General features: G+C 40.7%; 1 protein-coding gene across 9 annotated transcripts in view; it reads right to left on the bottom strand.

The window, feature by feature from the left end:
• kazna (kazrin, periplakin interacting protein a) overlaps positions 1–24,041 on the bottom strand; it is a 259,175-nt gene that overhangs the window by 170,031 nt on the left and 65,103 nt on the right. For 8 of the 9 annotated variants that reach the window (XR_004502096.2, XR_004502095.2, XM_033634724.2 and 5 more), the window contains exon 3: positions 1,160–1,346. Coding sequence is in view for 7 of the 9 variants with exons in the window: in XM_033634724.2 (XP_033490615.2) it covers positions 1,160–1,346 (187 nt within the window). In the remaining 2 variants the exon portion in view is untranslated. Of the gene's footprint in view, positions 1–1,159; positions 1,797–24,041 lie in introns of those variants that run through there. The other variant, XM_033634768.2, reaches the window with a different exon arrangement.

Below are 24,041 nucleotides of genomic sequence, written 5' to 3'. Positions count from 1 at the left end.
CGAGCAGAGAGAAATAACTGAAAAACAAAGCGACAGGGGCAGTCCATTGAAAACAATGCTGACACATGACCAAACTCTGTCTGACCAGCTGTGTAAGGCAGTCTGCGTTCACATTTTCCTCTTTAAAAAAAACACTACAGAGGTCAACTCAGGACTAAATGACTCTCTGTCATTGTGAAAGGAGAGCTCGCCAACACATTCTTCCTTGTGAATGTGAGAGAGGAAATACAGCAGACCTTTAACTGAGCTTGATCTCGGAAGTATCTGAGAGATATGTGGTTTCAAAGCCGAGTGCTCCCGAAGCCAAGATGGAATGTATCCTATCAGGCAGCTCGCTGTACCAGCTGACTGCTATGGAAACGGCAAGAGTGTGACAGTACGTGTGTGCCAGAAGTTGAAAGGACATGACAGCCCATGGGCACACATACCCACACGTGCTAATTTAGCCACACATGCTTATGCATGTACACAGGCACAAAAACATGCATCTGTTACCTATCTGTGTGTCAAACTCTGTGTGAAAAAGTTGGAAAAGGGCAAACAGAGCAGCTGCAGCACACACACACACACACACACACACACACACACACACAAACACACACACACACAGGGGACAGCATTCTACAGACTGGGCAGCCATTCAAGCAGCTCTCGGTAACAGTAACCCACGGCAACCCTAAAACCAGCCCCCTTTTCCCTTCCTCCTCAAGAGACACAGATCCATTGCCCAGTTAAGGGAGGACCGAATGAACTAGCAGACAGAGTGCCCGAGAGTGAAAGGAGGTTGTAACTTTACCCACTCTGCCCTTACTAAAGTGCAGCACTACCCCCCTCTTAAAGGTTCAGGAGGTTAATTATTCAACATGAGAAGGGATTTGTGGGAGAACTGAGAGTGGACACAAGCCAGCAGAAACCCCTCACCTCTTTTGTTCAACTCATCCACTCACTTACTGACTTTTAAACATACACTTATTCCCATGGATAGCAGCATAAGTGGAAGCTTTTACAACTGACTCTTTGACATCACCCACTGCATGCAGAAACACACGTGCACACACAGCAGGACTACAGACAGCTGCATCAGAGCGTACTCATCCTTCTCCACATGTTCGCAGCACACAGTTATTCTCACTCCTCTCTCTCCAAGCTGCTCTCCTACCGTTGTGGTTGTGCTGCAGGGTCTCAAGCATGCTGGCAGAGTCGGTTGCCCCCAGCTCGGCCAGTCGGCGGCTGGTTGCGCTCAGCTCTGAGCGCAGGTTGGTCACCTCCTGGCTGGCGGACTGAATGGCCCCATCGATGCGCTGGGCCAACTGCTTGTTGTCATCCATCATTTTCAGGATTTTTGCCTGAGGAGGAGAGGGGAATCCAGACAAGGTGTCATGCTGACAAGTTGTACATCTCCTGTGAAGGAAGGTGTCCCCAAATAAATCCTTCCTCTTTCTCCTCTGCTGTCTGTTCTCGCTCCCTTTTTTTTTAGAAGGAAGCCAAGTTAAATCCTCAAAGCAGTTTGTCCTTTCCCTTAAAGAGAGGCATCCAGCTCAGGGGAAATGTGTATCTGCTGGAAGGAGTGTACGCTTTGGAGCTGGTGTGTGTGTGTGTGTGTGTGTGTGTGTCTGTGTGTGTGCGTGTGTGTTTGTGGTGTGAGTGTGTCAGTGTGCGAGCATGCCTGTGTGAGTTTATGTGCGTGAGAGTTCCGTAACAGCATGCGAGTTTGTGTGTGTGTGTATATGTGTGTCTGTGTGTGTGTTGGAGAGCCAGCACTGCCCCTGTGAAATGTGCTCCCTGCAGCTGACTGTTGAAAGGACACAGAGCATTGAGAGATGACAAGCACCTTTTTAAATGGACTGTACCATTTGCAGAGAAAGTGGAGGGGGAGGACTGAGCTAGACCATATAAGCACATGGAAGTCAGAGGTCCTCAGCACAGCTGTCTTTAGGAGATAATGCTGTAAGGTTCAGGGATTGTGTGTTTGACTGAACTGACACACAAGACATTTCACTAAGCCTGTGAAAAACTGACTTTCAGTGAAAACACTGCAGCTTCTCCTCTTTCTCTGTCAGTGTGTACTGCATGCACCTCCCTCTGTGGACTCATGGACAAAGGGAAGGAAATCATTAGTTTGACAAAGAAGCAGTTGTGGAGAGAAAACAATAATAGTTATGCAAACAAAGCTTTCATCACAGTGAAGTATTCCTTCTGCAAACAAATGCATTTTTTTTAAAGCTCTGCCGTAATGTTTGACAGAAGTAAAATAAAACAGACTGGCTTACTTGTCTGGCTGAAGCTAAGGAAGGTGTATATTTTGTGCATGCAGTTAGGTGTTTAAAGCTGCAGTCTGGCAGTGATACATTTCAATTAAAACATTTTGAGGTCTTAAACCACAATAATGTTGAAGTGATTAGTTGATAAATTGAATTAGTTGATCAGTTGCTCTATTTATTAAAAAACAAACGAAAAACATTCACTTGTTCCAGCCTCTCAAATGCGAGGATTTGCTGCTGTGACTGGTTTTGTATTGTTGGAAATCAAATATCTTTGTGTTGTGGATGCATAAAACAAGCAACTTAAAGATGTCACCCCCAATTTCCACATAATCCGTCTGCACCATTCTAGTAACTAGCTTCATTTCAACAGTGAGCGCCATGCAGCGTCCCTGGAGCGTCCCGAAAGTGCCACGGCACTCTGTTTCGTCGGAGATACGCACCAGGTCTATTTTTCAGCGACTGCGCGTCCATTGCATGTCATGCCACAAAGCTCAGATCGGACCAAACCGGAAACGAACGCACACAGCATCCGGGAAATTTCAAAACACAACACAATGCGCAGACTACGGTTTGTCAACTCTGTTGATGTTGTTTTTTTAACATCACGTCACAGCCTGTCGCACAAGTTGTCATTCAGTGCGAGGGCCCGAGGAAAGGTGGAAAACCATAGTATTTTGACACCACACTCCTTTCTACAAGGATACAAACCAAAAGGAGAAGACCTGGTGTGAAACTGCAGGAGTTTTGGGAATGAATGGTGCTTTTTATTGCGTCATTTCGCAGTTTCCACGTGTGAGCTTGCAGCTCCGCTACACGGTGCAGCGCTCCAGAAAAGCATCCAGTAGGCGAGGGTACGCCCCGTCGGTCGCTCCAGATCCACGGCGCTGCGTAGCGCGGCGCAGAAAGAGTATGTGGAAACTGGGGGTCAGTGTGGGCTCTAGATAAACTGTGATGGACAATTTTTATTACGTCCTCTAAGCTAAACGATTAATTAACAAGACCAATTTTACAATAACCAACATTAAAGGGAAAAAAAATCATTAACTGACATCTTTTACTTACTGTAGGTTAAGGGACAATTTTGCTCAAATGTTTATTGTGACATCGAACAAATTTTTGGTCTTGTGGCAAAGACAAGGTTAGAATAGAACTGAGAAATATGTGGCAGTTGTTTGCAGGTTTTATTGGCAATTTTGTATTTCTTACTCTGCGTGTGGAATTCCCCTACTTTGATTCCCATCGTGCCAAGTTTGAAAAACGTTTTGCATAAAAGACGGCAAGCCTCGTATTCATTGCCTTGTACAAGTTTCAGCCATGTCACAAAATCTTGGTTAAACAGCTAATTTTCGTTGAATTTGTACTTCCCCCGTGTCGTCCAGGGCAGTGGTTCCCAACTAGTCCAGCTACTTGGTCCAGATTTCTCCTTAGCCATTAGTTCAAGGTCCACACAGTTCAATACATTCAGCGTCATACTAGCATTTGGCCACATTGTTGAGCTAGCTTGCTGTCCATTATCCACTCACTGTACAGCAAGAAACGGCACTTCAAAATAAAAACTCTGTGCCGGAAATTAATTGTACTTAAAAATAAAGTGTGTTTTTTACAAACTTGATATGTAAGCAAGTCACTTGCGGTCCATTCAGAATGGACCTACGACCCACCAGTTGGGAAACACTAGTCCAGGATACAGTGACAGCTAGCTAGCTAAAAATGGATCCTTTGCTCCAAGCATCTCAGCTGGTAACAAGTGCCACTGGTTACATCGTCCCGAACTGACGGTAATGCAAGAGGCATCCAGCGAACTCTGTATCAAAATTGTTCAGGGAAGCTGAATTTAGATTTAGTTTTGAAGTTTAGAGGGGGAATTTGAGACCGCAATTCAATTTGGTAATGTGGAGAGTTTAGCTCATTTTTCTTAACCACATTTTTCCAGTCAGGGTGTTGAATTAAACCACTTTCCTAAACTTACAGATGACTGCCACACCACAAGGGTTGTGCTCAACCGTGCAACACAAATGCATCGTTCAGTGTATTATATATCTTACCCTTCCTGAGTTATGCTCTGCCTGTTTCCCTCTCTCCTTTATTTTAAGACGAGTACAAGGCTACAAACAAAGACAACAGACAAACACAGTGACTGCCACCTGTTTACAGATAAGGCAAAACACTCACAGCAAATGAAACATTAAGGCTTCTTTTCGCCCTTCGAAGCACCGCGGGGGGTATTGTTGAAAGTATTCTTGGTCAGGGTGTGAAGACTGTTGCTTTTATTGTAGCTGAAGGATTGCAAGACAGTGACGTTCAAAATGTCAAATATAAACTGGAAATCAAATAAGAGACAGATGGATACTAGAAGCTTATAGGATAGAAGAGCCCCATGATGAATCCCAAGTAGCTCAATACTGAGACTGCAGAGCTGACAGAGAATTACTTGCTTGTCAATAGGCATCGGATACGAACAGGGCTTAGAGAGGATTAAACTGACATGTTTTCTTGTAACTATAAATGTATCTATATTTTGATTCATTTGAATTGCTGTGATGCATCATCTTAGTAATTTTGTACAAGTATGTAATATGAACAAAGAGGCGATATGTTTCCTACAATCAGCACACTGTCATCTACCAGACTTGCAATATTGGTTATTTTACCTTACAGATTTATGTATTTATTCATGTTTGTATTGATTTCTGTGTTTGTGTTTTGTTTGAGCTCAAGAGGGCGGGGCTCTGTTGGAGAAAGAACGAAAAAAAAAACCTCCAACTCAAGCACCAGTAAGAGTTTAACAATATGAGAATATGAGTAAGAATGCGATGACAGTTTTTGGGCAGTTTGCTCATATTACTACAATGCCTACCAAATCTGATGCAGTTACACCCACACAGTCCTAACTTAAGAGACACTGAGTTAAAACCTGCATCAAATAATAACTAATAATGCATTTTTCCTAACACTGACTTTATTTGTTGCTTATTTAGTCATGAATATTTAATGCTACACTGCAATTCTCCTAAACTCTACAGAGTGTTTGACCTCTTTCATCTCATTGTTTTGTTTTGCGCACCACCCAAGTTTAGTGTTTGGGTTCAGTCTCGCTGCTTTTATCAACCCTGTTGCCGGCAGACAGCTGTTTTTAGTGAAAATGCTCAGATAAACTCACTGAACGCTACTTGACCTGCACCAACCAAAAGAGAGAGAAAAATTAGCAAGCAGCTGTTAAACAAAGTGACACATTTAGCAGCTAAATATTAATACCTACAATATCACAAATCACAATAAAATTGTAACTTGTGATATTGGGCTTTATGAATAACAATGAGTTGACTGAATTGACTTGAATTGAAATAGCCAGATATTTTTCTCAGGGGTAGGTGGAGACCAAAACAGAGCTAAGAGGAAAGTAAATTTAGGACTTATATTTGCCACAACTGTTGTGCATGTTCACACTTTACAAGAGCTAGCTCAAAGTTCAGCTCACATAGACTAAATAAACTAGTTCATGTTCATAGCTCACAATTTGAATTTTAAACTGAGTTCACAGTCCCAAAAATGAACCAGTTTACCTTCATGTCTTACACTTTTTTAAGTTAAATCAAATATTGTGATCATCATTTACTGTATTCGCAGACTTTTCCAGAAACTGGTCTGACGCTGTGTGTGTGGCTTATCGTCTGACTTGTTTTTCTTGACCCGACAGGTAAAAATCCCATGTAAATGTGAGATTTTTTTCCATTGGCATCTGAGACTTAAAGATTTCTTTATAAAAGACCTCCAAATATCCATATGAGCTGGCTTCAGCATCAGTGTTGTTGTGCTGGCATGCTGGGTGCTGCAAAGGGTGTTGTTAACTGTCACGAGGATGAACAACGCTCATGGATAAGTTCAAAAAGTTAGACACTGATGCGTTCAGTTCACTATTTACCAAAAATATGAGCATGTTCATTGAAACTCTTTTAGCGCATTCATGCACAACACTGGGTGAGTTAATAGGAAGTCCCTCCAGGATTTCACAGGCTGGTGCGGACTGAAATGCCTGATTTCACTGCAGCTTTTCTATACATTGCGATGAATGTTGCAATGTTTATACACTTTTTTGCTAGCTAGTTTTTGCAAGTGAAATTGCAAAAACAGTTGTGTCACAGAGCTCCAGTCCAGAAGCAACAGTCTCATGATAAGCACAGAGAGAGGGGGGCAGAGCAAATGAATATGCTACATTCAGCTCTACAATGAAATAAGATTTTACCTGTTTTTAAAATGTCAAGTTTCGGTGACTGGACAAAATTGCAAGGTTGCACAGAATTCACAGGGATTGGCTGAATTTGCTTAAATTGTTACGACTGCAACAGCACAGCATCCTGGAGGGACTGATCAGGCAACTGTAATGTAAATTATAGCTGCTGCGCAGCGATGGGTCGGGTCCAGGCATTTTTTAGGCAATTCTGAGGAACAAGCAGAAGAATTGGAAGACATTTAGGAATTTAGCAACACAATCTGCCTTTTGCATCAGCTGAGGCTTGAACTCACAACCTCTGAGACTAAGAATCAATCAAAAATCTGAGAAACGTAGTTTTTGTAGGACAGTCTGAAGATGCTCTGTAGCAAGTTTGCTGTCAATTGAGCAAAAATTGTGGGAGGAGATAAGTTTAAGAAGTTTTACAGTTTTTGAAAAAAAACAGAGTGATGAACTTCATAATTTTTAATAGGTTTAAATGTACAAAAGTTTCTTCAGTATTGGGGCTACAGTTTGATGAAAGTTGTGAAGTTGTAGCACGTATGGTTAATTTGTTATGAATTTTCAGTTTTGAACTTTAGACGCTTGCTGTAGCGCCACAATCAGGACTATTGGCTTGAGTTTACAGCTGAGGACATCTGGCATGAGACTGGACCTTTGTGCAAAGTTTGGTGAGTTTTCACCCATGGGAAGTATGATTTCCTCGGAAGAAGAAAGAAGAAGAAGAATACCTAGGATTACAATAGTGTCCTGGCAGCTTAGCTGCCCGGACCCTAATAATGTGAAAATATGTTAATGTTGTGTTTACAGCTTGTTGTGCTGCCACCAAGTGGCCAAAAATCAATTCATGCATGTTGAAGACATGAAGCCAAGTCAGTTTTCAACAACAAGAGTCCCACAACTGGAACTCTTCCCCTCCACAAACCACAGAGATTAATTGTTTAAAAGATCCACATGCAGGACAGGAGGTAGTTGATTCTGTTCTCATGCTCTCTATTTCCAATCTCACAGCCCAGGAAAGAGGTTTTGACAGTATAGACTCTAATTGTTGGTTGTAAAAATAAGCACTTATAATTAACTAAGCTGTATAGTTGTCTTTGAGCTCCCAGGCTCAAGAAACTGCCTCAGTTCCTACCCAACACCCCGACTCAATCCTGCATTTCTCAGCTATAATCTGACATTCAGCTGTCAAAGCATGCCCACTCACTCAGCAGTACAGCTGTGTGCTTATTGTTTCCCAGGGTTATGTGAAGTTAGACCCCAACCCATCCTGCATGTGGGAAGCACAGATCGGCCACCACACTGCATGAGCCCGGGCAGCGAGCAACTGCTGTGTATGTTGCTGTAGCCTCAGGTATTCTGCGAGTCTGTGTGGGGGCTTAATATTGAAGTCCACACTGTTGTCTCAAATAAAAGCTCACTGACCGTCCGCTAGCAAGCAAGGAAGGGATTGGGGAACAGCAAACAAACACACACGTTCATCCATCTGCCCAGACACAAGTCACCCCTCCCGCTCAGTAAATGAACATCATGTTGTTATTTATAGACGACCCTGCTGCATATGATACATTAGTCACAGGGGACAGCAGGCACAGACACACACACACACACACACACACACACACTGCATGCTCAACCACACACACAAACACACACATACACTAGGGGACTAATAATCCCAAAGTCACTTGATGTTCATTAATGTTATTCATCTCTTGTCAGGTGTCATAAAAGTCTATTAGACCCCTCAGAGTAATTAAGATGCGGTAGTATCTCAGTGAGTAAGTGAATTTGTTTTTTTATTTATCCTTACATTGTATATCCTCCCCTTACACTGTTTGTCTTAGTAGTACGTATCCTGTTAATAAACCTACATTATATTTTATATTTTTATACACATTTGTTGAGGGCTGCCCCCTAAACCTTTTTTTAGCTGCGTCATTGTCCATAGAGCAATGCAGGGGCAACAGCATTGCAGGCTGTAAACTTCACAAACTTGTCTCAAAATGACCTCACCACGAAACAGACAGTGGTGGAGGTAGAGAAGGGAATGGAAACAGACAGCAGCGTGACGCTGGACAGCGTGAGGCAGGACAGCACGATTCAAGTCTGCTGGCTGCTCCGACGTTCTCAGCTTCAGTGAAATGACTGTCAGTGAAGTCCACTAAACTACTTTTGAACCAGACTCTGGTAAAACCTCCTGTACTGCCGTCTAGTGTGATTGACTCCTCAGCTGAAGGCACTGTCAGCAGCTAGGCAGGAGAGATGCTCCGCTGTGCACTAGGATTTTATAGCTGGACCATGACCAGGATGAAATCTGATGTTTCGCATCACAGATGATGAACAAAGGCATTGAAATGTGGGGCTTAGAGGTAAAACATGAGACTAATGTAGGCTGATAGGTGATCTTTCATATTTGTAGGTTAGGCAAATTGAAGAAAGGACATTAATAATAATGTTAAGTGTTTATAAAAAAAAAAAAACATCTATAGGAGTGTCATACTGCATGTGCATGAGAGTTTTTCCTAATAAAGGTTTATACTTCCCCCTAAAACATGAACTGTTGTGTTTATGCTGATGTTGTGTTTGTTTTATAGGTTAAACTGCAAAGAGATGCCAGGCTGGTTTTAGAAAAAAGACATTTTGAGGGACAAAGAGTAGCCCTTAAGACGAAGAAGTTCAGCAACAAGGGCCACAACGAAGACTATCACACCGGCTTTGCTTTTTCATACAGAACCAAACAACACAGGCACAATGCTGCCCCAGTGTGTGAGTCTGGAGAGCATGCAGGCATTCCAGAAGCAAAAGAGGCTAGATGGGCGTGATGTGTAACAGCACCTCACTGTCTCTCCAATTTGTGGGCATTTTCGGTCGCTGTTCTTCTTCGTTGAGTTAGCTGCTAACTGCTGCTAGCTGCTTTTTTAAAACTCCTGCTGGTGGGTCGCACACATAAAATGTCATCAAAAGGTCACACTTGTCCTTTCCTGCTGGCTGTCCTTCTTACATAGACGTCAATTCGGCACTGTGACGCCCTCCCCTGCTGGCTTAAAGGCGGTCATCTCCAATTGCATGTTTGTACCATTCATACAGAACGACAAGTGGAATAACAGTGCAACATTACTGCCTTGATCAAGCAGTGTAAGGACGCATTCACACTGGTGCTATTTGGTTTGGTTTGGTTGGTTTCCACTTTAAATCAACCCTGGTCCACTTCCACAGATAGTTCGGTCTGTTTGGAGTGGTGTGAACGCTTCGAACTCTGGTGCGGATCAAATGAGCGAACCCTGGTCTGCTTGAAAACTAGGTGTCTCGGTTCACTTTCAAATGAACCCTGGTGCGATTCGCTCACAGAAGGAAATCCAAACGGACTATCCAGTGAACCAAAGAGAGGAAGTGAACCATTGAGAGGAAGTGACGTAGAGCTTTGACGTTGGCAAAGCCAACAGCGCAAACCGGGAGAAGCAGGGGTAAAAAAAAAAAAAACAAAAGTTGAAAAAACAATTAGGTTTGATCACCAAAGAAAAAACAGAAACCCCAAGACTGCATAAATTTGGTGTTGCTCCATTGTTTTTGTGGTGACCAAGCCGGCTGAAGGGGGTGGATTTCCGTTTTTGGTCCTGGCCAATCGATGAGCCGAGTTTTCTTCTTCCTCATGGTCAGTGGTCGTTTCTGGCAATACCACCCCCAAAAGAGCAGCCGTTGTAATTGTGTGACGTTGCCCAGGCGGTTTGGTCCGCTTTAAAAAGTGCAGTGTGAACATGAACCGAATCAAATGAAGGTGTGAAAATTTTTCAGCATTCCCTGCCCAATTGAACTGGGTCTCCTGGACTATCCTGGTTTGAATGCGCCCTAAAAGAGGCTATTTTTGGGAAGTTGGACCAAATCTGATTTCAGTTTCTTTAACTTTAGCTAAGCATGGAGAACTTGTCTACTTAACCTCCCCAGTCTCCATACCAACTAAAACCAGATTTAAAAAAGCAGAATAGAGCATTTTGGGAGACTGCTGCTGCCCTTGGTTATTTTGCCATAATTGGCTTTACTTAGAAAGCCATATGGAACAGCTGCCTAATAATGGAGAACATGCCTATAGAAAGGGTCTGGTTCATTTACATCCTTAATTCCAGTGACTTAAAATCTAAAAGTGGTCACTAGTTTATTACAAGTTAGGTCTCAAACATGTGAACACAAGTTGTAAACTTGATTCATGTCTGTGTGTACATCCCATAAATGACCCATCGCTCAAGTCTCTCCATTGGGGTCCTGAATGTGTCTGCTGGTCAGTGGAGTGAATCAGGACCCACAGTCTGACTGAGGATCAGTAATTAGTGGGTGTGCTGGGGGTTTGGATTAGCATAAGAATAGAGACAGTGGGGAGCAGGATCAGTGCTCGGTGACCATTCTTCATTGTGGCAGGCATTTTGCAGCCAAGTCACCGGATTCAACTTAAGTCATGCAAAAAAGTTGAGGTTTGTATACAGTAGTTTTTAAGCCTCACTGATTTAATTTTTTACTTACTGGGGCGTAATTTTGTTTCTAAGCAATAACAGTCAAGACTCACAAGTATTCACTGGGACGGTATTGGTTGCCTGGCAACAATAGAAACAGAATTCAGCTGTGGTGGTGGAGAAACACGACTAAAGAACTACAGGAAATGTAAACATTTTTCACAGTCAATGTTGCTCATCTGATGATTTTAAGACATTTTCATTTCTGTCAGTCATTGTGTTTTCTTACTCCAGCTGCACAATCACGAGTCGTATTAACAACATTAAAGCTGTAGTTGATAACTTTTAGAAATGATAACTTTTGTCATGTTCACAGAGCACTAAATGAGACAGACAATATGTAAAAAAAACCACACTCTTTTGCCTTGTAGTGTTTCTAGTGGCATTGCCACATGTGAATGAAACCAACCAATCAGAGCCAAGGAGTTTCTATCACAGCTGTCAGTCATGTCAATCACAGCTCGTGAACTGCGGTCAAACTGTCAAACAAGGCAGTGCTGATCAAATATGAATCAGGATTTTGTTAAAGCATTGCCTATTTCTCACCTTAAATGTTTTCAGGATCATATTTTAGTGTACAGTTTAGCTGTAAATTGAGAAAGTTGATTCGGCCAGTGACTGCTGCCTGGTACTTTGAACGACTATTTCCAACATGGTGGTTTGGATTACAAACCTTCCCAATTTACAGCTAAATAGTACACTAAAATATGTTTCTGGAAACATTTGAGGTGATAAATAAACAAACAGTAACAGAATCTTGAGTCACATATCATCAGCACTGCCTAGCTTGAAAGTTTGACCGTAATTCATGAGCAGTGACTGACATAATTGCCAGCTGCATTTCACTGTTTTTCCATTAGCACTTTAGACTGTGCTGAGCCAAACCATGCTGTTCCAATTTGTATTTCCTTTGTCAGTTTTACATGCTTAGCTGCACCATGCTACACCACGCCATGCCACTCCACTCCACTCCACGCCAGAGAAGGACAAGATCAACTCAAGTCTGTCTATGCAGGAGCACATGTACACAGTTTTTTTCAAACACGGGTAAACCTGCTAAAAATTGGCCATGGAACACTCTCCCATTGCCAGAGGACGAGAGCAGCTCTGTGGCATACAAGCATGCCTTTTTCTGTGTGTGCGCTATGTTCTTTTTTTTTTTTTTCGATGTGTCACGTTCAACATCACGGACAGGCCGGAGAACAGGTAAACAGTAGAGAGGGGCATAGATGCCAATAAAACTTTATGAGGGTTACTTCTTTTGATATACCTCTTACCTATTCAGTCTCTTTCAAACTCGGTGCAGACTACTTTGGATTGATGTTTGAGTGTTGCTTGGGCAAAGACGGATGGTATGTTGTGATGGCTTGTCATTGCATCTCGCTATAATTAGCACGTTCACCCGGGCGTTGTATTCCCATCAATGCCAACTGGAGCCGGAGGCGATAAATACCCGTGTCTACTGCAGAGTCATTTGACCCAGGTGTGAATGCCGATCAAAACCTTTACCACTGCATTAAAAAGCCAGATGTTAGCGGGTGTTAGAGTTTTTTTGTGCAGTGAGAAAGGGGCTTTAGAGACTACTCTGCCCTGATTAGTTGTTTTCAGTGCAACGGGTAGATTCTAGGGAACATCATTAGAAGCAGGAGGAAGACGAGGAGGGACATGAGTCTTTTTCACAGATTGTCTTATGTTCTTCTTTCAGGATAAAGTGAACGGTTTCAGCAAATATGACACAAAGTTATTTCCATAAAAGTTACCAGCTATAGCTTTAAAAGGTAAGTGTACAGATTTAATAATGACATAATACAAACTGGGGTTATTAACAGAAAAAGATGAAACCCTAAATTTGACTATGTAGAAGAGTCATTTCTCTGTATTTCTTAGGTTTGTCATAGTCCATCCACCAGAGGATGAATGCTGTGAAATAAAAATGCTAAAAGATTCAGTCAGACAGCCATGGACTGAGATAAGTTATTCAATTTTCCCCCTAAGATAAGCTTTATTAATTAATCACTGCATGGTCCCAAAGAAAACTTTTACGAGAGGAGTATGCAGAAGACACACAGAAATACTAATTTGTACGTGTGTGTGTTCAATCACAATCTTCTGTTGGTCTGATAGTAAAGAAAATAATTCAACGAGCATCATTCATATGGGAAGACACATTTAGTACAATCCAATATGACACTAATAAAAAAATCAGATTTTTTTTTTAATCTCTAGAAAGCAGAATGAATTACATTTGTAGTACTTTCTGCTAACAGCAGTCAGGGTCGCTGCTGTGCAGATAATCTAAATGCAATGTGAAGATACCTACCCCACAATTTGTATTTAGTGATTCAGACTAAGCCTCTGCAATGCAGAACTTATGGGCTGCACCAAAATCACCTGCTCATTGATAGCATCTGGAAAGGCCAGCCAATGAGGTGGAAAAGGTGCTGTAATGCGGGGCTGTGCTCATGTGAATTCTTGGGCTGCTTTTTTGTTTTTTTTTTTTTGTTTGTTTGTTTTTGTTTTTTTTTTTGGGGGGGGGGGGGGGGGGGGGGGGGAATGGGGTTTTTGTAGCTGAACGCTATCTTGATCTCTTATCGAGATGATCTTATCTTAGGGGAGAATGGGGCTTGGCAAAAAAAAAAAGTCTTTCTCTGCAGAGTCTGAACACAGTGCAGACAAATACACACACACAGTGGTGGCAGGGAGGACACTGAGGAAAGGAGAGATAGAGAAAGATACTGAGAGTAGAGAGATGTTCCAATAACATATACCGGGCCTGTGTCATTTATGCCCACTGTTGTGCAGAAAGTCTTACATCTTGTCACTTGTGGGTAAAGGCTGCAGACAACACCCAAAGGAGAGAAACCGAACATGCCCTCAGGCTCCTTCCACAAATAGAGAGCTTACACTGGGGCAACAGATCCTGCGTGACAGGATCGGAATGATCAGAAACTATTGTGTTCTTCCTTGTATGAGTCACTACAAACAGCACAATATTTCCAAGGAAATGTTCACCAAAGTTTTTGTTATTCAGGATCTCATCCAAGCATGCCACTATAGAGACATTTTTATGTGCTCTTGCTGGGTTATGACTTTATGGATCCACTTTAATTGTTTATATTTGACAAGAAGGCTTTACTGAATTTAAGGTCATTCTTAAAGCTGCAGTTCACTGTATGTATTGATTGTTTAAAGTTCTATGTAATTAAATAAGTGTTTGGTGACATAAGAAAAACGACAGTTCTTGCAGACCTATGCATAACTGTAACTTAGCTGTAACTTGGCTGCTGCAGTGTAATCAGTGAAGGTATCTAAGCGAGGCTAATTCTAAACAGATGAAAAAATACCTGTGTGAAAAGTGTAAGACGTTTGAAATAAGTCATTAAGGATAGACAGTAAGAGGAAATCACAGGCCAGGGATCAAATTAAGTCAACACTTGAGTTAGTCTGCTAATTAAGAAGAAGACCAACTTGCAGAATTACTTTTATAACCGCAGGCTTTACTCATACAAGACACAACCCAAATGACTCAAGTGCAAAGCTTGCAAGATGCAAGATGACCTGCTGTTTTTTAAGTTTCCTAGAGCAGTTTTCCATACCAATAAAAGATCACACTATCTCAATTATACATAAAGAATAATTACTGCAAAGAGGGAGCGAGCGAGTAACTGAGTGACACAAGATGAGCTATGAGCTCATCCCACCAGGGTGGGTCATACCAAGACAAAGAACAGACGCAAGTCTTAGGAAAACACAGAATTATGTTCACTGCACTAATCTGTTTATTCTCAACCCTCCTCTTCCTTCACTGTTTAAACTATCTGGAAAATGGATAATACTGAGCAGCTGGAGGATAGGAGACAAACGGCTCTGTGCAGGGGCAACTGTCTGCCTAAACCCGAGGGATTATATAGACAGTTGTATAACTAAAAGGTCACCAGTTTGACGCCAAGTGTTAGTCCAAACCAGCTGAATCCCCAAAGTGTTAGTGAAGGACACTTCCTTCAAGATAAACAAAGTTAGGCACTAGTTGGTCAGCATAGTGGAGCATTTAAAAGCTTAAGAGCCACATATGTTTCTCAGGGGATGGAGACCAGTTAAGAGCTAAAAGTGGAGTATAAATGCTACTGTGGATCTGTTACTGCTGGATGTGTAAATAGACTTTTTTTGCCAACACCTTCGCCTTTATAACTTTACAAGATGATGATATGTCTGTAGTGTGTTTTTAACTTATATTTTTTTTACCAAATACCTCAATATTGATATTGCCATGATAATATTGGAAAGGCTATTGGTGCTTTCACTAAATATTTACCAGGGATGCACAATCATATCGGCACATCACACGAATTGGCCAATATCGGCTTTAAAATGAATAATCAGAATCAGCCAACATGGTTGTCCTTATTTTGTACAGTAAATTAATATCACATACATTGAACAGCATTCTATTTCATGTCTCCATCTGCTGGTGGGTCATCACTGTAAGAGTATGCATGCATAATATGATGTTAATTCCACTACAGAAGAGACCTGAAGATCACTACAATTTGGTGAAGAAAAAAGTCGATGTATCGATTTTGGTATTGGTTATCGGCCAAATAAGTTGTGGTTTCTAGGCATATCTGATAGTGGCAAAAAATCCAATATTGTGTATCCCTGATATTTACACAATGAGATTTTTAATTAACAATTATCAGCAATGTCTGAGTAGGTAAAGGCAAAAAACAGAACGGCCAGACCAGGCTGGTAAGTTCACAAAATTACACCACTTTATGGTAATGCAGCCTTTAAAACCAGAACACCATATCTAATCTCATATTATATATCAATATAATATTGATATATAACTGAGCCCTAAATTAATCTATTTTAACGGGTCATCATTGAGTCTAAGTATTGATTCTGAATCCTTTCAAATCTCTTTCATAACATATAGTTTTTTAAAAACTAATTAGCGTGTAGCCTACTTACTTTTGTACACCTTTGTTCATGAGCTACTTTCTCCAATTACTGAACTTGTCAAATTGATAGGCAAAAACTACGAAATAACATGAGATAATTGTTATACTAACAACTCATAATCTAGCTGTAAAGATTTCACAACCACAGAGTTGTGTTACTTGCGAAGAACATTTTTAAAAGCAAGTTACCAAGTTTCAATTTGGCCTTTAGTCAACTTCATCACGCAATTTACGTTAACTATCTGGAGCTCATATACACAGACAAAAGCAATATTCATTTTATACAGTACTCTTTGCTGGTAAGAATAAAATTGAGGGGAGATAAGAGATTTGATAATTAATGTGTCAGCCTCTGAGCTTGATCTAAAAATGGAACCAGCTATTGGAAACCAGTGCTATTTAGCTCCTAATACTGACTTTAGAGCACTGTTTCTTTGTTAATATTGCATTATCATTCCATTAAAGAAGGGAAAGAAGCTGTAAGTTTATCATCACAATGGATTTAATTTTTATACTGATGAAAAAAAAAACGTTCTCCTTAGTTTTTACTCCACTTCTTTTTCATATTTTCCTTTCCTCAGTCCCTGACATTATCCTTCTATCCGAAAGACTGTCTGCAACCATAATCACCTCACTGACACGGGTAACTCATGTCAGGCAGCAAACAGGCCCCCAGTGAATGGATATCAATGCCTCTGCTGTCCTTGCCGCCGTCTGCACTGTCTGTACCGCCGGCTAAGATATAAAATACACAGATGCAGCCTGGTAAACACAGTTTGTTGAAACATACGGATAAGTTTTCCATTCTGTCTGACAAGGGTGGGGAGGTTAGAGGTGGGGAGAGTGTTACTGGAATAGCCTGTATCCTCATTCCAACTCTCCCAGTTTCTCTAATCTCTAGTTCGATTCACGCTAAGCTCTTGCTCATATCCTCCTGCTTTCACATGTCTACTGTCAGCATGAGGCAGATCCAGACAGCGATGGCAAACAGACATTTTTTGGGCACACCACACCACCAAATGGACCCTGGCTCCATGATAGAGACTCAGGGCTAATCTCAGACACAAACAGGTTTGTGGGCTTTGATGGGAATTAAGATACACGTTCCTTTTGAGTGAGACAAGCAGGGAACAGGGATGTCAGACTGGTTTATAGGCAAAAAAGAAAAATGCTTTTATGTTGGTCTGAATCTGATTGTGCGATATCATCAACCGCCTTCCACTGATGGTGAAGGTTGTGTTTGTGTTATAGATGGAAGTGGATTGTGTGCCCAAGGCCTAACCTTCAAAAACAAAACTGACTATAAAAGACCCCCAAACTGATTACAGGAGGTAAAGAGTATTCATCAAAATGACATGTAGCAGGATGCTACTATGTCTACAATAGTGTGTTTTTCATTGTCAAATAAACAAGACAAATATTACAAATATAAGACATTACATATATAAATAACATATCAAAAATAGACGACCGCACAAATAGCCTGTGGCTTCTCCAGGTTCACTCATTACTCATACATATATCCAATCTACTATTGTCCGAATCTATCAAAAAATTAAAATTCTCTGACATCCAGGACGTCTAACTGTACTGATTTTTGGGGTAAACTTTTCCTTTAAGCTCATATCAAATATCAAATCTATAAGTTTCATGAATATGCAGGTCATCTGTTGAGAATCTCATCCTGCCATTGTTTCTGTATTAAACCTACTGCATTTAAGCCTGTTGTCGCACGTAGTCAGACCTATCTCCACAGCACTGTGTCAGTCCTTGAGAAAGGCCTGGATACACCATATTACCATTCTGCTACAGAAAAAAAAGCTCTGGCTTGTTTTTGTTTCTGTAAACCAATCACAATCATCCTAGGTGTCACTAAGCCCATAATGCAGCGATTGTGCCCTTGCAAAATAGTGTCATAGGGGAACACACATGGTGACAGGGCTAACTGTTAGCATCACACTGCTAACATTACCTGACTGTTATTAACAGGTTTAACAACAGAGCTGAGCCATTTTGGTCTCGGTTTGAGTGTGTTGGTTGTTAGTGCTGCTGGTGTGTTAAGGTGCTAACCATGCAAAATCTCCGAAAGGAGAGCAGCTCTGTTGACAGTGACAACAGAAAGTTCACTGATCAGGCGGGGAGTCGGGATGGGAGATCAGACCCCTAGTGCAAAAAGGGTTGTATTCAGGTATCATTTGACTGGAGACGTTTCAAAAGATGAGGCAAATCAACTCTGATTGGCCACGTCAGAAAACAGATTAACATCAGGTATGAGAGTTGCTGTCCCCTTAGCAAAGGGGATTTTGAAAACGGTAACATGCAGAAAGCAGAAGGGAGGGAGAATGCCAGCCTAAATAACCAGCCAATGGCAGGTTTATAGCCACTGTCTACATCCAGTCGGTCAGATTATGGGGGCTTGTGACAAAGGCACCATAAATAAAAAGCAAGTGAAGCTAAGGAACCTGAAAATATTCCACCAGGAAAGCATTATTTGGAGAGATGAATGTTTTAGGCAAGAGGAGAAAGAGGAGAATGACATTTATAAATTGTGTAAATCAACTGTTGAGTTAATTTGTGTTGGTTTAGTTGGATTTTTTTATTTTCTAATTTAAACTATTGTTCATTTGACATCAAATATCACTTAACAAAGAACGTCAGTGTTCAAGATAAAAGTATAAACTTAAAAATGAACAAGAGAATACAAAGTTCCAGAGCCTCTTAAGATGCACATAGCCTGCTAGCCTACTGACTACCAACAGCACCAACACAGTTATAATCTAATCTTCCCCTTATCGTTAAAGGAGCTATATGTAAGAAATCTAAAGCAAACAGTCGTAAAATCATCCCTAATATGTCACGACTCGCGGCAGTATTTTGAATTTGAGTGCAGTAACCGTTTTGGCCACATTCTTACATATAGCACCTTTAAGGCTCATTTATACTCCCTTTACGTAAGAAAACAGATTTGTCTGGTTCAAACGTTGTAAATGTCACTGCCCTCATACTACCATGTGTCCTTTATGATGTCATAGATACAGCCAAAAGAGGCCTCTAAAGTGTGACAAGCCAATGATGGCGGAGGTTATAATATTGTACCTTTAAAGGGAGGCCGAGTTGTAGATGGTAGTCTGTGCAGCCATATAACGTTACATCCAGATGTGGACGGAGAATTCTCTTCACTATATTACCAATGCTTTCCATTTGGCCATTATTTAAATTTCCTCACTGATCCCTACGGTCATATCTCACTTGTACCTAAGCTACACTGCCCCCACGATCACCTGTAGTACTGCTCTGATTGGTTATTATCAGTGCACTGCGTTCTGTTTCTAGCAAATGCCATTAGAAACAGTAGGAAGAGGAGGAAGGACACAGACTATCTGTCTCGGACTCTGTACTGACAAATACCAATATGACACGACATGGTTGGGGACCAGGGCAAAACATACTTGCTTGGAAGATCCCCACTTAATATAATTAAGGAGAGGACGATGACTCTATAAAATATTCTTGCAACCTGAACAATTTGGTCACATCAGAGGACTGCATTTTCTTTGAACTCAATATTAAACCTCGTAATATACTGTACAGTCTCAGAATAAAATCTCATTAGCATGATGAGTATATTTTTACCACCTCCGTAAATGTGTTCAAAGATAACTGTAGTTAACATTATACAGTAACTAAGGAATTAAGGAGGCTTGGCTCTATAAAGTGTTTTTTTTCCACAGCTACACACAGATGTTTGCAAAACAACAAGAACAAAAAAGGCTTTTCAAAGACCAAATGCTAGAGACGGCTGAACAAAGATTCAAAATGCAGTTCACGACTGCCGTTAAAATGAGTCCTAAACAATGTCACTGGCTGGTGGCCTGAAGAGCTCACAGATGGTCCATTTTTCCTGCTGAAAGGGAGTGTGTTGTTGTACGTCTGATGCTGTTAGTGTTCTGTGAGCTAAAATCCCTGCGTAGGTGTGTGCTGCTTCACATAGTGTAGTTAATTGCGTGTGTGCATGTATATGCATGTATGTCTGTCTTTGTGTGCGAGCGGGTGAGAGAATAATTGTGTGTTTCAGGTTGAGGGGCAGCTCCTGTCTCTTCTGCTCAGTATTCAGCAGCCGTCGTCTCTGTGACGAGGATTGAGAGAAGCTCTGTTTAGGTGCTGTAGGGGGGTTGATACTGGCTGGCTTGATGCATCCTTTCAAAAGCACTTTCCCTCAAAAGGCACAGCACATGGATGACAAGCTTTTCTACACTTCAGCAACAACAAAGGTGGTGAAAAAATACCAAAAATGTATTCTTTTATTTGTAACAGTATGAGAGGAGGAGATGTTATACTACAGAAAGCCTCTTTTTAAGATGCACTTTAGAGCCATCCAAATATACAACAGCTCCTTTCAAACAGAAACAGGGATTCATTGTTGCTAAGAATTTAATTTGTGTATCTAATTATTAAATTTATATCATTTGTTTTGATTTGTGTACTTTAATGATCAGACTTGTGATTACCACAAAGAAGAAATTAAAATTTAATTTATTTTTATTAAGAGACAGTGCCTCCTACACTAGTTTTATCCTTAGGCCGTGAACTGCTGGTACCACTGACAATATCACTACTGTAATTTGATCAGTGCAATATCTGTATGGGTGGGGAATAAAGACAGTTTGTTATCACTTCCCTTTCAGCAGTCTAATAGTCTTTTAATCAGCTGGTGGGCCGAAGATGTTACCTGTTGTTCTGTACCACCTGTGATGTCAGCCCTGCACATGTTACTGTTACTCCATGATTTGAATCATGACACGGTATAACATATGGAGTGCTGAGGTCAAAGGACTACTCCTTGCTGCGAGTCTTTACAGTCTGGTCTTTTTCCATCACTACATCTCTAGCTATGAAAAAAAGATGGCTAACACAAGATAGACCCCCTCCCTTCTATAATGCAGGACAGCTGTGAGTGTGCAGGAGCTCAGTGATGACTCGCCAGGTTTTGAAGTTACACAAACGAAAAGAAAATCAGTGGGAATCAGTGTCAACGTTAGCTAGCTTAGCTAATTAGCTTCAACTTTCTGAGCAGAATACAAACTTAACACCATGACATGTCCTCCTAAATGACAGCATGTATCAATGTTGCATCAATGCTCAAATGTTAAACAGTGTGACTGTCTCTACTCAGAAGTGCACTATCGAGTTGAGAGTGTCTCCTAGAAACGTTGGCTAATAAACAATACTATAGGAAACGCCCATACAGAGGCTTTGACTTCTAACAGTTTGCTAGCTATTCACAATAGTTATAGTAGTATTCAGAGAATCGGATCAGTTGGAGGCCCCTTAGTCGACTAAAATTGCTTCAAGTAAAGCAGTTGGGGATAAGTTGTTTTTATTTGCCAGTGAGTGTGCAATGTACCTCTGGGGACGTTTTGGTCACCAGACCTTGCAGCACTGTCTTGGTGCTCTGTAGAACAGGCAGCTGCGGACACAGCACAGAGGAGACTTTGCCCCGAGAGGTTCTGAAATAATGTTTTATTCTGCCTTCTGCATAGAAGTGGTGAATTTACAGCTCCTGCAACTTAATATGGTAAAGTATCTGGCTTTTGTTTGACATCTAGAGTCACATTTCCCACCTGTCATTAGCGCAGTTAGCTTGTTTGCTAAATGTAAATGTCAGTCACTGAACATCCCATCTAACCCTGTTCAAGGTCTAAAACTCTATATGTGAAATAAAGGAACGAATAATCTAATATTCATATCAAACAGTCAAATCTGATTCTGGTAAAGAGTTATATTATGATTACAGTTTATACTCCTTACATAGAAAGTGAGGAGACTTCAAATGTAGTTTGGCTTTAAATCATCACACTAGTGTTTTGCAAGTCTTTTCTTCTTAATAACCGTTTTCAGATGCATGTGGTAATAATTGAAATTAATAGAAACTCATGTCAAATGAAAATGCATGGAAATCAATGGATGCCTGGATTGGCGGACATGTCTAAAACATAGTAGTATGGTTTCAAAATTGATTTACTGTGCTGTAAATTATAATGGATTTGTAGTACTGTGAATTAGCTAAAACATGCAGAAACAGTGCTATTGCGGTTTTTCATTAAGACTTGACAAAAAAAAGGGTCAGATACGACTGAAGCCAAACTCACCAGAGGTGAATGTAGATGCTATCATCTAATTTAATTCAAAGAATGGTTCTACAGTATGTTTTAGGCACTTTTTGATTCCATTGCTTAAAGTATACAAAATTGAAATTTTTGCCCCTCTTAGTTTGTCTGTCTGTCAGTCAGTAGTTTTTCTCAACATCTAATATTGATATTCATGAATTTTTGGGGGACCGCAGGGCCCTGAGCCAGGGTACAAAGAAATATCTCGGGTGTTCTACCATTAGATGGTGAAAAAGTCTGAGCTATAACTGCAAAACTAATGAATATGAGATTTCACTCAGAGTGAGGCAGACAAAATCACCACTTTAGAATGTACGACTGCTGCAATATGCAAAGACACATGAAAAATGAAATCCAAAATTATGTTGGGTTAACAGTTTATTTCCCTATAATATCCGTATCTGGATTCAGCTCAGTGCCAATGAGTTGATCTAGTGGAGCATAGCAAACTTCATTTTGTAAATTAATGCAATTCATATCATATCTAATGATGTTTACACTTGATTCATTTGCAGCAGAATTGAGTAGGCTCCCATTGTCATTATGATTACGGAGAAGAAACAAGAATCAGTTATGGGAGCGGGGAGAGAAGCCAATAAAACACCATGGGGAATCAGCTTTTCCATCACTCCTGGTGTTTTGCATTGTACCTCTCCTCAAAATATGCAGATCTTTGCAAATGAACTCATTACCTCCAGTATTAAATTAGCGTAGAGTGCTTACCGACAGCCTAAGTGTTGATTATGGGAACAATGGGATGTGGACACCTATGGGTGCTTTGTGATTACAACCCAAGCTAAGGAGGCAGGGACATGCCAAAATCAGCACTTGTGTTGTATGAGGTGAAGCATTTGTACATTGTTCCGAGGTAAGTGTTACTAAAATCCCTGACCCATAGTGTGCTTGGTCATAAGATGTCAATATTGGTGTGACTGTGTGGACCATCAGTTCTTTAAACAATTACAAGAATATTTTTTTCTAAATTGGAAACACAATATCACTCCCATTTTGTCAAATACAGCAGCTTTGTGAGTGGCCCTATGATTCAGTATATGATGCTTTACGCTATCCTTCATGTCAGTTTTGCATGTCAATCTTCACTGGTTTCATGCATACAGTGTCTTTTCAAAGTTTTCAAAACAAACTTCTGGTTAAATCAAATCAAGTTTAAGAATATAGCACATTTAAAAACAACCGCAGTTGACCAAAGTGCTATACATAATAAAAGAATGACACACAAATATATAGCAATATAAAATGTACACAAATATAAAACAGAATAAAACTGGTAACAATTACATACAAAAAAATTGATAAAATACTAAAATATTAAAACTACAAAACCAAAGGCCATTGAAAACATGTATGTTTTAAGATAAGTCTTAAAAGTGTCAATGGATGGGGAGCATTTGATTTAAAGCAGAACGCTATTCCAGAGCTTCAGAGCAGCTACTGCAAACGCACAATCTCCCTTACCCACCAGCCTCGATCGCGAGACAATTAAAAGACACGCTTGGAGGATCTAAGAGGGCGGGAGCTGGAATAAGGGCAGAGAAGTTCAGAAATATACTGGGGTGCCAGCCCATGTATGGCTTTAAAAACAAGTAAAAGAGTCTTAAAATCGATCCTGTATTTGATAGGTAGCCAGTGCAGGGACGCTAGCATTGGTATAATGTGGTTAGGTTTAGGCTTCAAAACTATGCTGTTAAATTTAGAAAAGTGCGTTTGTTAAGTCAGTTATGTAAATATTTTATCTTAAATTAACGTACATAATGCAAGTTTCGTCAGCATGGTTTCACACAGGACATGAACAGTGGTCTTCTGGGTGCAAGTTCTGTGTTTGACCGATCCATCCAGAACTCCTCTGAGCAGGGACTTTCTTCTGTACACGAACTCACCTGACGTCCTACTTT

Source organism: Epinephelus lanceolatus, chromosome 8 (assembly GCF_041903045.1).
Source record: "Epinephelus lanceolatus isolate andai-2023 chromosome 8, ASM4190304v1, whole genome shotgun sequence".
In the NCBI taxonomy this organism is placed as follows: domain Eukaryota; kingdom Metazoa; phylum Chordata; class Actinopteri; order Perciformes; family Serranidae; genus Epinephelus; species Epinephelus lanceolatus.
Note: the sequence above shows the minus strand (reverse complement) of the source record. Positions and strands in the feature narration are given on the sequence as shown.